General features: G+C 33.8%; 2 protein-coding genes across 5 annotated transcripts in view; one reads left to right on the top strand and one right to left on the bottom strand.

Moving 5' to 3' along the window:
* LOC126966136 (spastin) overlaps positions 1-13480 on the top strand; it is a 55348-nt gene extending 41868 nt beyond the window's left edge. For all 3 annotated transcript variants that reach the window (XM_050810069.1, XM_050810068.1, XM_050810067.1), the window contains 4 exons: positions 1408-1598; positions 2358-2557; positions 3175-3361; positions 5350-13480. In XM_050810069.1, coding sequence (XP_050666026.1) covers positions 1408-1598; positions 2358-2557; positions 3175-3338 — 555 coding nt within the window. In that variant the 3' untranslated portion in view covers positions 3339-3361; positions 5350-13480. The remainder of the gene's footprint in view (positions 1-1407; positions 1599-2357; positions 2558-3174; positions 3362-5349) is intronic.
* LOC126966158 (tryptophan--tRNA ligase, cytoplasmic) overlaps positions 1-15445 on the bottom strand; it is a 373239-nt gene that overhangs the window by 86998 nt on the left and 270796 nt on the right. The gene's annotated exons all lie outside the window — the stretch shown is intronic.

Here is a 15445-nt window from a genome sequence, read left to right as displayed (position 1 = left end):
TTGAAAATTTATCGATATTTTTGTGGTGGAGGACGCATTACCTCTAACAAAAAATTTTAGAATTATATTAAGTATAACTCATTACATATTTTAGATACATCGTAATAATTAATTAATGTAAAAAGGCCAACACACTGTTTAATTGGAACAAAGAAAACTTTTTATTCATTCGATTTTAAAATGAAAGTTATAGATTCTTAGACATCTTTGAAGAATATAATCAGTTCAAAGTACGATATACAATTTAATGCAACTGTAGTAAATTGGCAAATATTTCAATTTTACTTTATATATTGTATCGTTTATGATGTTTATTAATTATACTTTAATAATTCAATCGGACTTCATATACATACTACAATTTTTCTTAAGTTTTGGTGATTAAAATAAACTTAAATCCTAGGATCTATTGTGCTGCCTGCTTGCGCAAGCGCCTACCTTCAACTCCCTATATAAAAAAAATGAGATGTGGAAATCGAGTCTACTAGTTAAGAAACGTGTGCCCTTACTGTGCCGAGTTTAAATTCTATCCTCAAGACCTATTATTAACTTTTAAGAGCCGTAGGATCCTCACAAGGTTTAGGCAGGGAACGTCCTCTGCTATGGAGTAAACGTACTTTAGGACACCCAAGCCTCATTCTGGCAACGATACTACAATATGCAATTTCTTTATAATATAATTAGTTACATTATTATGATAATAATAACTTTATTTTCTCACCAACAACCAAGATTACAATACAACGAAAGCTTATAAAATACAGGGGATGCAAAAGTTTTGGTCGTGGAACGCTGGTGCCTGTGGTAGGTAATAAAATACCTGTATTACTGGTCACCAGGCCTCCACTTTTACACAGGGAGTAAAAAGGCTACGAGAAATAGAGTATAAGGTATAGAAATTACAAGTAAAGCGAATATGAAAATCTAATAACCTTTATATTCAAGTAAACTAACATTACCTTCATAAATATATTTATTAAGCCATGAAGTTACATCGGTTCGTAAAGGAGAAGAAATATAATGTACAACATACATCCAACAAGTTGAGGAATTAACACTTACTAGCCTCATTTAATATTCACATGGGGCAACGCTATTAGATTATTAATAGGTACTAAAAGGGATATATCAGAACAGAAAATAGAATAATATAATGAATAATAATTATAAGTACTTAACTCTGATGTCTAAAATTCAAAGGATCGAGGTAAATGTGTGTGTGTATGCATGACAGGAAGAGAGTGAGTGTGAATGTGTTTGTGTGAGAGAGAGAGGGAGTGTGTATGTGCAAACATGCATGCGATAGGGTGTTCTCGGTTCATAGGTGTGCTAACCATCCAAGACCTCCAGAAGTTCCTCTGTGTGACAGTAGTGTTGCACAACATTGAAGCGGTCTTATTTGTTCAGCCGTCAATAATATTCGTGGACGAGGTGGACTCGCTGCTGTGCGAGAGGTCGAGCAGCGAGCACGAGGCGTCGCGCCGGCTCAAGACGGAGTTCCTGGTGGAGTTTGACGGACTGCCGGCCGCCGGCGCCGACCGGCTCGTGGTCATGGCCGCCACCAACCGGCCGCAGGAGCTGGACGAGGCGGCGCTGAGGTACGCATGCTTCATCGTCTATCAACACAATTATTTGACATCATAAGTAAGCACTGCCCTACTACTACAATGCAGTGCCGCTCAGGATTGTTGAAAAGCCCAAAAATTCTGAGCAGCATTATAATTGCGCTCGTCACCTTGAGACATAAGGTGTTAAGTCTCATTTGCCCAGTAATTTCACTAGCTACAGCGCCATTCAGACCGAAACACAGTAATGCTTAGACATTACTGCTTCACGGCAGAAATAGGCGCCGTTGTGGTACCCAATCTAGCCGGCATCCTTTGCAAAGGTGCCTCCCACGGGTATTAATGCCTCAAGAATTGAGAATTGCATTGCCCCACCGTCTGTTGAAGCTTAGACAGGGCGTGAAGGTATTACTACTCGTGTAGAGAGGAAACACGTGTCGAATTGTTTAAAGACAAATATTAGCGGAATTAACACTTAAAACATTTGGATAATTGGACGTAATTCCAGAAAAACGTTCCAAACCACAATCATGTCGAAATTGAGTTAAGAACACAAAACTGGTCATGTGATTCATATTAACGGTCTGACAAAAAATTGCAGCCCTACTGTCACTCGTCAAATGACATCATGAGTTAGTAGCCCAACCCACATGTATGGAATACACAATTTTTTAATAAACTTTAAACACGAATTCCTTAAAATGTGATGTTTGTGGCTTGGACCGTTTTTCAGGAACAACGTCCAATTATGGATTTCCGCAAAGTAACGCCTACTTCAAATAAATATTCCAGACGTTTCCCGAAGCGCGTGTACGTGACGCTGCCGGACGTGCGTACTCGCGACGCCCTGCTGCGGCGCGTACTGACGCGAGGAGCCGCCGCGTCCACCCTCAGCGACCACGAGCTGGCGCGACTGGCCGCGCTCACGGACGGCTACTCGGGCAGTGACCTCACCGCGCTGTGTCGAGACGCCGCGCTCGGGCCCATCCGAGGTACCAGGGGCGTGAATATCATATAGGCAATTAGGCAGTGCCTACCTCGTTATGAACCTAAATAAATATAGCACTAGTGTTAAAGTTAATTAACTACCTACGGTAGGCAGTCTACAGATTGCATATAGGAAGCAAGCAGCGTTTCATACAACTTATGTCGTACTGTCGGAATAAAGTGTAACTACGACTATTCCTACCTTGCTATATATATGTTGCTATATATATTGCTTGCCATACATCTGCCGCCAACATTAACCCAAGACGAAAAAAATTTTAGTTAATTTTTTTAATGAGAATAAAGGACGAGACGAGCAAGACGTTCAGCTGATGGTAATTGATCTTGAGACATAAGATGTTAGTTAAGTCTCATTTGCCCAGTAATTTCACTAGCTACGGCGTCATGAAGCCCGAAACACAATAATGCTTACACTAAGTTAAAGTTGTGGTACCTATAATCTTGTCGGCATCCTATGAAAAGAAGCGTCACACTGGTAATGCCTTGTTGCCTCATACAACACCCTTCAGCTTGGGACCTATTCTCTTTACTTTTAATTATAATAATTAAATTTACGAGCAATTTCTATGAAAATATCGAAATATATCCATTTTTGTTTTAGAACTAGATCCTGAGGAGGTGAAATGCCTCGACCTGTCTTTGGTGCGAAGCATCACGTACCAGGACTTCATAGACGCGTTGAAGCGAATCAGGCCGTCGGTGTCGCCGCACAGTCTCGTTGCTTACGAGAAGTGGTCTGTACAGTACGGAGAGCTCGGGGTCTGAGATTCAGTGTCGAAGGAAATTCGGTAAGACAGTTGTATATTATTTTCAAGTGTAACTATATTTATTATAAAATACAAGCTGGCCCGACAGACGCTGTTCTGTCAATAGAAAAAAAATGAAGCCATCGGAAATTAATGATTTTATAATATGTAGTAATAAACTGATAAGGATTAATATCGTATAATGTGTAAACAGTTTTTACATTACTTCTTTATAATTGCCAATTTTTAAAGTATTAACATGGATATAGTATTTATATAGTAGTTAGTCTTAAGAGATAGACATATGCCATCGCGGACTTTTCTGTAGGACTATATAAGACACACAATTCTACCATACTAATGTATGTACTTACATATTAATATATGTTATATCTCAATGGGCTTAGGCAGCGTTTTCGTTGAAAGCTTTCAGACGGCTTATTTTTTTCCGACTCCAACAAATGTCGTTAATGTATACAAAAATATATATAAAAAAAACTAAACAAATTATATACTTAAACCTTGCTCGAGAATCAAGCTATCCATTGGTGAAAACAGTATGACAGTGAGTGCAGTAGTTTTTGAGTTTATCGCGTACAGACAGACAGATAGACGCGGCTTAGTACTTTGTTTTTTAATATATACATAGAGTGTAAGCAGAGAACCTCGGAATCCGTAAATGGTGGCATGCATCACTCTGTAACTAAATTAAAGGCATTTAAGCGAGATAGTTGTGTAGTTGCAGAAAACATATTTCTAAGTTTTTTTTTGAAGACTCTTTAAGCCATCATTGTAGTGTAGCTATGTACATATTTCGTTGCATGTTACCGAGGTATCTATTGATTCAAATTCAAATTCAAAAACACTTTACTCATGTAGGTCACGAAAATGACATTTATGAATGTCAAAAAAAATATTGTTTCTTATTGTATTTACCGCTACTTCGTAAAGGGTTGAGCTAATGGGAAGAAGTAGCAAGAAACTCATTGCCACTCTTTTAAGTCAAGGTTTACATTTTAATTGTTTTACAAATCATTTCAATTACAATATGTGCAAAGTGACGCAACAAAAATACTCAATCTCAAAAACTGAAAGGCTTACACTTAAGTCAAAAAAAAAAGAAAAAAAGTAAATTTTTATAAACACAAGAGTTATTGTGTATAGTAGATGCATCAATCCACACATACCGTAAATAAATAGAGGCATTATGTTAGTATTTCATAAAATAAAATATATAATAACTTTAACTTTAAGGAAATAATAATAATAAAAAACACATCAAGCAGACCTCCCGGTAACAAGATCATCCAGCCACCACGAGTAGCACCCGTTCACGAGCATGACGCATGGACCAGCCATCGCCTCCCTCGACCATATTTTAGGGAAGGGAACGACCCGCCCCACGTCGCCGCCATTGATGTGGATATGGTGCGGATATAATGGTTAAGTTCTTACTTAACATTGATAACATATTGTTGATAGTGACAGATGGACAGGATGAACACATCTATAAAAGGCGATGTCTCTTTGTCGTCGACACAATTCCTTCCAGACTAGCGAAAGTCTAAGAAAAAAGCGATTCACTCGATTGTGTGAAACGTGCGCAAAACGTAAAAACTGTTAGCATTCAAACTTAGTCGGATTATACTTTGTGCTGCAGACTGCACGTTATACTAAACTAAATATCAATTTTTACTTAGGCTTACGTTGTATTTACTTCCGCTGCAACCGTTGACAAGTTAGGGCGTTATTCTGCCCGATTATTGTTTGATCATTAGTCATTGTGTCAATATTCGTAATTAGTTATTAGAAGCTTAGAGTTTGTTTATTTTAAAGTATTGTAACGGTTTTCTGTTTAATTTTAAAGTAATTTAGATGTTAAATTTAGTTAATTATTTGTGATGGTATTAAAATTTGTTATAAAAAAACCCCTTTTAATCTTATTTCCTAGAGTGTATAATCAATTTTATATCGAAATCATCCATGTTCCATTACTAAAGGTATTTCATTGTTTTTATTTTATTTTACAGGTACTGACTAGAATAATATTACGGTGAGTCTAAATCGTAATGTATTGGGTCGTCATGAATACGAAGAGGTTCGATTTTGTTAATGTTATAAAGAACAATTTTAATTATGCGAATTCTTGCACATTAATATATATTATTATTCCAAGCCATTACAATTAATAATTATATAATGCATCAATCTTATCGATTCCATAATTTTGACATTGATTTAATTTAATATGTATTTAGTTTTAAAAAGTTTTTTGGAACTTCTCTAGTCAAGCGCTCAGATTTGATCGTTGTATTTTAGCCAGCAATTATATGGCCATACCTGTACACTAGTGTTAAAATATAATATAACTCGGCTCAATGCGGAGATCGCTTTCTGTGTTGCAAATGTTAAAACGCCTTAAAACATAATTTCTTCATTGAGTCCGGTTATATTTATGTATTACCGTCCAATGTTCAAATGAATCTAATCTTTCTTGCCATTTTAACACTTGGCTCTCCCTTACATAATTTATATGTCTAGATAGAGCCTTACCAGTGGGAGGCTAATTTGCACAGGATGCCGGCTAGATTGTGGGTACCACAACGGCGCCTATTTCTGCCGTGAAGCAGTAATGTGTAAGCATAACTGTGTTTCGGTCTGAAGGGCGCCGTAGCAAGTGAAAATACTGGGCAAATGAGACTTAATATCTTATGTCTCAAGGTGACTAGCGCAGTTGTAGTGCCGCTCAGTATTCTTGGTGTTTTCAAAGAATCCTGAGCGGCATCAGCTTACCATCAGCTGAACGTCCGGCTCGTCTTGTCCCTTATTTTCATAAAAAAGAGCCTCTTGCTACTAGGCAACCGATGAAAACAGGCCAGGTTTATTACTTTAGTGTGCGTGAGAAGCCACGTCTTATACTCGCGATTTGTATGTCACGTGTTAGTGTGCGTGCATTGCTCACAATAGTTGATATCTGTCAATCTCAATTTTTCGCTGTTTTGACAGCTGTCACTGCCTATCTAGACATATAAATGATCTAAGGGCTTTCCATTCTGTTGCTTATTTTCGCAATTCCATATTTACTTTTATTTTTTATTAAATTCATACCATTTTAAGAATGAAATGAAATTTATTGGCAAACGTAGTAAAGTTGCTATCTGTTGATGAGCAGGTTTGAATAAAAAATATTTAAATGGATACAAAAATACTCAAATTATTTGTTTATTGCTAGCGTCTCATTGGTTTTTTTTTCTGGATGAGAAATGACACCATCACTCGTTTGTCGATTGGTTGAATAAAAAGAAACGAAGAGATGTTTCAGTCGTGTTCTTTTTACGTCGAAACATTCACTAGACTATTTGATAGCCCAATAATACGTGACTGATATTGATTTAATATTTAAAATACTAATGAGCAAATGCCAAGTGTGGCTGACTGTCTACGACTTGTCAATCAAATTAAAGTAACTAAATTCGCTTTCTTTAAGAATTTTTCTCGTAAGAGATGTTCTGCACTCTTACACGTTTATACTCTAACGGCCTTAGAAATAAACTTGGTATAAAGTTATAACTGATGATAAACAAAGAAAATGCAAAATGTTTACACTATCGTTGACAACACTGTCAATACAATGATAATTCTTAAGTTTTCCCGATGTCAGAACAAACCATTCGTAAGCAAAATGTCTATTTGTAAACATTTTACATATTCTTGTTAATGCTTAGTTATAACTTTATGCCAATTTAATTTGTAAGGCCGTTAGTCTATGGGGAATACAGACAAGCGATTGGCGTAGCATTGCTGCTATACTGACGCCATAAATCCCGCCCATTTTATTTTTAAAAATGGAATGCTATTTTGTTTTTATTCGCCGTTTTTGTAATTGAAGATCGGATTATCGTGATTATAATATTAGTATACCTGTATTAAAACAAATTTTGTTATTATATAATTTTGTTTAATGAAATTAAGTTTTGATTATGATTTTAATAGGTAGTTGGTATGTAATTCATTATTGCTATTTAAAAAAAATATTATCATGTATGTAAGTTTTTTGGTTGGCAATAAATTTAGATTTGTAAAATTTAATACTAATGTTCGTTTAGTCTGTCAGTTTTAATTGTTATTTATGGTTTTTAATGTTTTGTTATAAAGCCTTGAAACTTACTAATATTAGTATTATTTTTAATCTATCTAGAAGTTGTTAGCCTCATCTTCATAGTGTAGGTAAGTGTTGAAACTATTTTCATGTAGTGTTATGAAAAAGACATCAATATAACGGGTATTAATTTCATTATTTGGAGAATTAGTAACTTTTTTCGATGATACATTTCTTCGAAGCTCAATATTTGTAGCTTATTAAGTTAATCAAAGGTAGAATAAAATAATGGTTGATTATTACTATTTAGGTGTTCAATGTTATTGTCAAGATTTTTTTGTTGATTTCTCTAAATATATTATACTAATAATTATAATCGTATACAATCAAAAGCTAATAAAATTACCACCTAGTAATGCGCTTATTAAGCGAGCTTTGTCAAGTAATTTCGTGTTGTTTTGAAGTGGAAGTCTCATAGTGACCGTCTCGTAATGCTTCTAGACTAAAAAAACAATTAAACGTATTTCCTGAAAAACGTTCCAATCCACAAACACCACATTTTAAGGAATTTGTGTTTAAGGTTTAATAAATATTAGTGTATTCCATACATGTGGGTTTGGCTACTAAGTCATGATGTAATTTAAAGAGTGTCATTTTTTGTCAGTCCGTTAGTATGAATCACGTGACCAGTTTTGTTCTTAACTCAATTTCGACATGATTGTGGTTTGTGGAACGTTTTTGCTGGAATTACGTCCAATTGACAATCCTTAGTTATGTGTTGGAAATTGTCAATAAAGAAATTTATTTCATACTTTTCTACAGACCTATATATTTGTACCTGAAGGCAATAGGTACAGTTGCTTTTTCTCTTTGGAAAATTTTTGTGCAAGTTTAGCTCAATCCACTCACTATCGCTGTTTGATATTGTCCCAATACTATAGAAAAGACTGCAAACTAACAAATTACTCCGCATAAACATGTCAATCAAATCAAATAATGAATAAATCCAGATTTTAAATCACCTCGAATAACATAAAACTCGTTATATAGTTATCGAATCGTACTAAGATTCCATTCAATTTGTAAATAGTGTTATCAGTGTAGAATATTGCATCGCTAGCCAATTATTCAGCCAAAATATAAACGTAAACAAAAGTAGATAGTACCCTAATGTGTAGATCAAGTAGATATTGTTAGAATCACAATTAATACTCATAGGAAGTCAGCTTTCGTTGATTCCATAATGTATCTTAGAATGTATGACGCCTTACATTATTTGATAATTTTAGTCAATTTATTATATTATTCAAAGTAGATAATGTTATTGCTTGAATAAGTCAAACATACTCAGTAATAAACCGTATTTTATTGTATTTATTGTTAAAGGGAGAAAATATATCAAAATAGAGCTCAAGTAGGTACTTTTTATAGCGACAGCTCAAAGATATTTTGTTTTATGTCATTATGTCCGTCATAATTAGATGTGTGCAAAAACTCGATACAAAATGGCTTCTACGCTTTGGCTACAAATAGGTAAGCTTTAAGGCTTAAATAAAAGAGCGTCTTGCTGTTAGGCAACGCATGACAACAGGCCAGGCTTATTGCTTTAGTGTGCATGACAGTTCGATCTCGAATAGCTTAATCCAAGATGAAGAAAAAATTTAAATGGATTTAAAATATTTATTTGATGTTTGACCAACAGAACAAAACATTTATGGTCTACTTGATACGCGCTACCAATACAATGCAGTGCCGCTTAGGATTATTGATTGAACACAAAATTCTGTGCGGCATCGCAATTATTGCTCTCACTTTGAGACAAGATGTTGAGTCTCAATAGTAGACTCCCAGTAATTTCACCAGCTCGTCACCGCTGTTGGTAACAAACTAGCCGATACCTATTGCAAGGAAGACTCCCACTGGTGAATATCGTACTAATAATGTTAACTAAGACAATAAATATACTTGATCGAACTGGCATTACAAGATGTATTTGTAATTTTTTTTTAAAACAACGCTAATGTGTCTTAAACTTCGGAGCTAAACGAACGAAATCCTTCCTACTTAAAAAAGTGTACGATTTTTCAACAAAAAGAAAAATATAATGTCTTAATATTAATGATTTGTTGCAATAAAAAATTAAGCGTTACATTTTTGATAATTTGGTTGTGGCTCAAACTCGAATGTTTTTTACTTATTATTCCTGAATGTTGTGAATTTTTTTGGAAATTTGTTAATGTGAATAATTTGATTGTAAGTTTTTATATGTATGTAAGTATTATTTGCTTTTGATTATATTAATATTGTGTCATAAAATTATTTTGTTAAGTGGATGAAATTTCAATAACAATTTATAAAGCTGTGAGGAATGTACAAATTAAATGTTTTTGTATTTAAACTTATTCATAAATAAGTGTGTTATAATTATTATTCATATGCTTTTTAGTATTACCGAAGACCAATAATAATACGCTGTTTATGGTATATGTGTTGTCTTGAGACGGTTTTCCGTCAACAAAACGCCTTCTCTTTTTGGAGGGCCAATAAATTCTACTAGTGTTATTAAGCTCCTTTGAGCTTGGACGCGGTGATCACTTATCCTGTCACTTGTTGCAAGGCCAGAGTCAATTTGATACTCGTGGACAAAGCACCCCTCCCGTTCATCGAGTAACGCCTTGTATCTCGGCATTGCAACTTAACTGCAACAAACAAAGCCACATCACGAAGGCTAGTTAACATTGACGTGTAGTAAGCAGGGGCGTGCATACCATATAGGTAATTAGGCAGTGCCTACCTTGCGAAGAATCAAGATAATAAAAGATTTGGTTCCGTTATTCTTAAACCAAACTTATATCAACACCCACTAATAATTTTTTTCCTTACGCTAGATACTAAATACCTACGGTAGGCAGTCTTGAATATTCGGTAAGCAACTTCAATATTTAGACCTCGAAACCTAGTAGTGTCGGACTAAAGCGCAACTGCGACTATTTAGATATACAGTCCCTACCTCCCTAGAAAACCAATGCACGCCCCTGGAAGTAAGTATGCTGAAATACAATTCTCTACCAATAAAATTAGCCGTCGTATGGACATATATGATCGAATCTTTGAGTGTCGAGTTATAAATAGAGTCGTTTGAACGATGGTTGTTTTATTGATATAATAATGTCGAGTACTCTTAATTATAACTTTGCTGTTAAACGTTGCCTTGCTTATTTGTAATGTTATTCTAAAGTAAATGCTGTCTGTGCCTCATAAGAGCTTTGTGTGTTTTATAAAAACTTTTTTATAAAGTGGATAACATGTGAGTGATGAATAATAATGTATATAGCATTATCATTCAAACGAACTAGCTTTCTCCTAATACTACTTAAAAATAAGAATGAACTTTTTTGTAGTAAGGGCGTGTAAAAACAGTTTCTTAATGCGTCACTTTTCTCAAAATGTTTGTTGAAAACTAACTTCAATTAAAACAAGCGTCGGTGGCGAAAAAGCGAGTACCGTTCAATCTTACAAAGGTGCGAACAAACCGGGGTTTAATCTTTGCCCGCCATGTGCCAATATTTTTTAAGTTTCAGAATACATTTGCTATTTTTCGATGCTTTATAAGGTTGGCTCGCTCATTTGTTTCCTCTGGTGTTAAAAGAGTGTGCGCGGTGATAACATAACAGAAATGTTTGCTCGTGCTCTCTTAAAAAAATAACTATAAAAATGTAACACTTCTTAACGTAACTACTTAACCTAATGTGTCACTTTTGCTCGTATAATAAATAGATGAATATAATAAATTGTTTTGAGAGTACACGCCAGTTTTTGATAACATGGCGACTTCTATCATATCGATAAAATCAATTATCGCCTTATAACATGGCATAGTAATCTTTATATTATATATTCATTACTTACATGGCAACGTATCCACTAGTAATTTAACAGTAAATTTACTGGTGACTTGACTGAATAACGCGAATACTTGTGACATTTATAATAAGCTCCTTAAATTGGTCATTATTAATTGTTACGAATTAATGTTATACACAGATATTAGATTAAGGATTTTGCAGGCTTGACATAAAAATTGAAATGTTCAGTTGCGCTTCATTAGGTAACTGAGTGTAGCGTAAATATTTATACATAAGGTATGCAACAGTTATGTTAGTGGTACTATCGTTCAATAGGGATTTTTCTTTTCTGTGGCGCAGAAATCTGCACAAACTTTGTATTTACATAATATACTATGTTTAAAATAATTTCAGCTCTTTATAGTGTATTAATTACTTACTTCTTGATAAAACTTAATAATTTATCTAGAAAATCTTGTACTTTGATAAATTTTAGATTAATAATCAACATGCATGCATTATGTGATTTATGATATGAATTTGTTCTAAAACATCTATCTTGTTCGTTTTCGTATTATTAGCTAAAGTAGTTATTAACTTATTATTAAGTAGTCATGGTAAAGTGCGACAAGAATAAACGTAATGAGTACAAGAAACGTCATATTTTGTTAAACGTCACTTTGACAGCCTTTCACCACTGGAAAAAATAATAATTTTACTATTTAATTTTGTACAGCACACAGTAAGTGTATTCGACATACGTGGTCCATTATTAATTTTTAGGGCCCTCATTACATCAGCGTCTACGTCATACACGGTTATCATTTATCAAGTAGGTATATGTTGTCAACTATACACAGTTAGTTCTTCAGACTGACAAAACAGAGTTATCACTGGTTACTTATTAACACACCTGCACAACGGGCCCTAGAATTATTCAATAGTGCTTCGGTTATTGCCATAAGAATTGTGTTCACATAAACAATAACTTAGTCTCTCCGTAATGACACGTAATTTTATCGCATTATTTTGTATAACAAAAAGTGCATGTGCACGATGAATATTAAACACCAGATGACCCGAAGGGTCACTTCTGGTCATATTTTTAAATAATTAATATTGGGTTTTTAACTTCACCTGAGTGTAGCGGTGTCCTAATAGCACAGTAAAGTGGAAATTAAAAAAACATGGACATGGGCTCCTGAACAATGCTCAAGTTATAATGATTAACCAACAGTACGATAAACAACTAGACTGTCAATCGCCTATTAAAAGGTCGTCCAAAAATGTCCAAGATTCGTTGTATATATACGTATACATAAACACAGAATGCATTCAAAACATTCATTCAAATTAACACCTTATTTCGTGGCAGTAATGTTCAAAGTCTATTTATTGTATACGCTCATTAGAAGTAGTAACAGCGCGAGACAGGCGAGAACACGAGGCAAGAACATTTTGTTTTAGCAATTGAAATGTAATTAACTATCAAAATGATTAAAAAGATCAAGTTAGTTACAAAATTTTAATAATTTAAAGGGGCATTTACCTGAAATCCGACATTCCATCCTTATTAAGTTTGGATATTCCGATTTTTGGACAGTTTTTATTGAAAACTTAATCATTGCGTGGCGTTGTATTCAAAGCGCAGTCCAAGCACGAATATTCTGCCTACTAGACGTGTAGGCAGAGTTTTAAGCGTGATTGTGAGTCTAGTTGTTTATTGTACGATAATGTGATTAACTGAACCTTGTCACTCGTTTTGTGAAATAAGCTGCCTGCTGCGTCCTTTATCTATTATAATTTTTAGGAAGTATATATTAAGATTTCGGTCGAAAACAAACGAAATTTTGATGGTGTATTTTTATGAAGATACGATTAAATTAAAAAAACAACATCGGAAAATGTAAAATTTATTAATTTGTTTTAGAAAAATATTAGGTTGTTCTAAAAGTGATATTTTCATTCATATAAAGCCTTGCGTTCTAAAATGGTTGTAAATGTAATAACGCTTGCATTGAGCTGAAGTTTTAATTTAAACGCACGAATTTACAATTTGACTTATCCGTATTTTAAGCCGTTGAATATTGTTGAGAAGAATGTGTATATTTTCATAATATTTCGTAAAATAAGCACTCTTGCCTAAAATATCGTAAATGTACACACTGCGCGTATGTGATAACACTGTTTATCATTTAATAAACGAAATCAATTGTGGTACTGCTTTTTATTTATTTTGTGGCCTAACTACCTAATAGTTTAAGTTTTATGGCCTTACAAATATACTTGGCATAAAGATATACCTGAAACCAATATGAAAAATACTATATCGCTAACAATACGTCAATGCTATGATAATTCTATAGTTTTCAGAATGTCAAACAGCCTTGCAAAGAAGCGCGGGAAACGTTCGAATCAATCGGAAGCAAAATGTATATAAGTAAACATTTTGCATATTCTTGGTTTATTTTTAGGTCTAACTTTATGTCAGTTTTATTTGTAACGCCGTAGGTATATCATTTATTTATTTATTTATTTATTTATTTATTTATTTATGATTCCTTACAGCTAACAAAATGAAAAGAGTATATTAAAAATTATACAGAATAGATACGCCAATTAAAAGGAATACTATTAACAGTACAATAAGTATGTGACAAAGTAGTTTAAGACAAAAACGAAAAATACTAGAAAAACTTACAAGAAAAAATTACATAGAAAGAAAAGAAGAAATCGTATCCATATTGAGTAACTGAAACGGTGAGTAGGTTGTGTGGTGTGAGTAGTGTGAGTGAATCTGAGTAGTGTGAGTGAATGTGATTGGTGTGAGTGAATGTGATTGGTGTGAGTGAATGTGAGTGGTGTGAGTGAATGTGAGTGTTCGAATATAATGTTTAAATTACGATGTGAGACTAATAATTTATCCTGAATATACTGATGATTAACTCCTGCAATTTAAACAGTTTAATATCAGTTTTTTGAACCTCAGACGTGATAAGTTGAAAATGTCGACGGAAGAAAATTTCTTATTATATATGTCAGGAATTCGAAATAGAGGTGAATATTTAAGATACTTAGTAGAGGCAAAGGGAATGTTAAATAAATTAGTATGCCTAGTACGTAATGTTGGTACCTGGAATGATATTTTATTTAAGATATCTGGACAGTCAAATTTATTATGTAATATATCATAAAGGAGTAACATATCAATTACATCTCTTCTATCTTCCAAGGTATCGATTTTATGATAATTACAGGCTTCTTTGTAGTCTATAGGAATGAATTGAGATTTAAAATTCAATTTTTTTATAAATATCTTTTGTATTTTTTCAAGGCGGTCAATATAACATTGATATGTAGGCCTCCAGATAGGACTTGCGAATTCAAGGATGCTTCGCACGTAAGCATAATATAGCACTTTTAGGCACAAGATGTCATTGAAAGGTTCGCAAGTGCGAAGAATAAACCCTAGATTTTTATAAGCCTTCTGTGTTATTATTTCGATGTGGTTATTATGGGTTAGTTTGCTATCATGGATCACACCTAAATCCCTTATTTGAGTAATTTTTGGAATAATTTCGTTATTTAAAGTATAATCAAATTTTATGTTATTATGCTTTCGTGAAAATGTAATAATTTGACATTTAGCAATATTAACTGTTATTTTATTTATTTTATAATATTGTGACAGTCTATTTAAGTCATCTTGTAACATAAAGCAATCGTCTATTTGTGAAATCTTTTTATAAATCTTTTTGTCGTCAGCATACAGCAAGAAGTTTGAACTAGCAAAACAATTACTGATGTCATATAAATATATATTGTATAACAAAGGACCCAGGTGCGATCCCTGAGGTACACCAGAAGTCACCTCAACAAAGTCTGATCTAAAACCACCGAGGACGACGGCCTGACAGCGATTTCTTATATACGATTCTGTCCATCTAAGAAGGTTCCCTCTGATTCCAACTGCGTAAAGCTTCTTTAATAGTATACTGTGGTTGACTCTATCAAAAGCCTTTTCAAAATCTGTGTATATTACATCTATTTGTGATCTATCATTCATGTCGCACTTAACGGTATGAGTGAACTCAAGCAAGTTAGTAAGGACACTACGAGATTTAATAAAACCGTGTTGGTTGATAGGGATGCATTGTAGGCAATTTCTATAAATATGATCAT

Source organism: Leptidea sinapis, chromosome 9 (assembly GCF_905404315.1).
Source record: "Leptidea sinapis chromosome 9, ilLepSina1.1, whole genome shotgun sequence".
Lineage (NCBI taxonomy): Eukaryota > Metazoa > Arthropoda > Insecta > Lepidoptera > Pieridae > Leptidea > Leptidea sinapis.
Note: the sequence above shows the minus strand (reverse complement) of the source record. Positions and strands in the feature narration are given on the sequence as shown.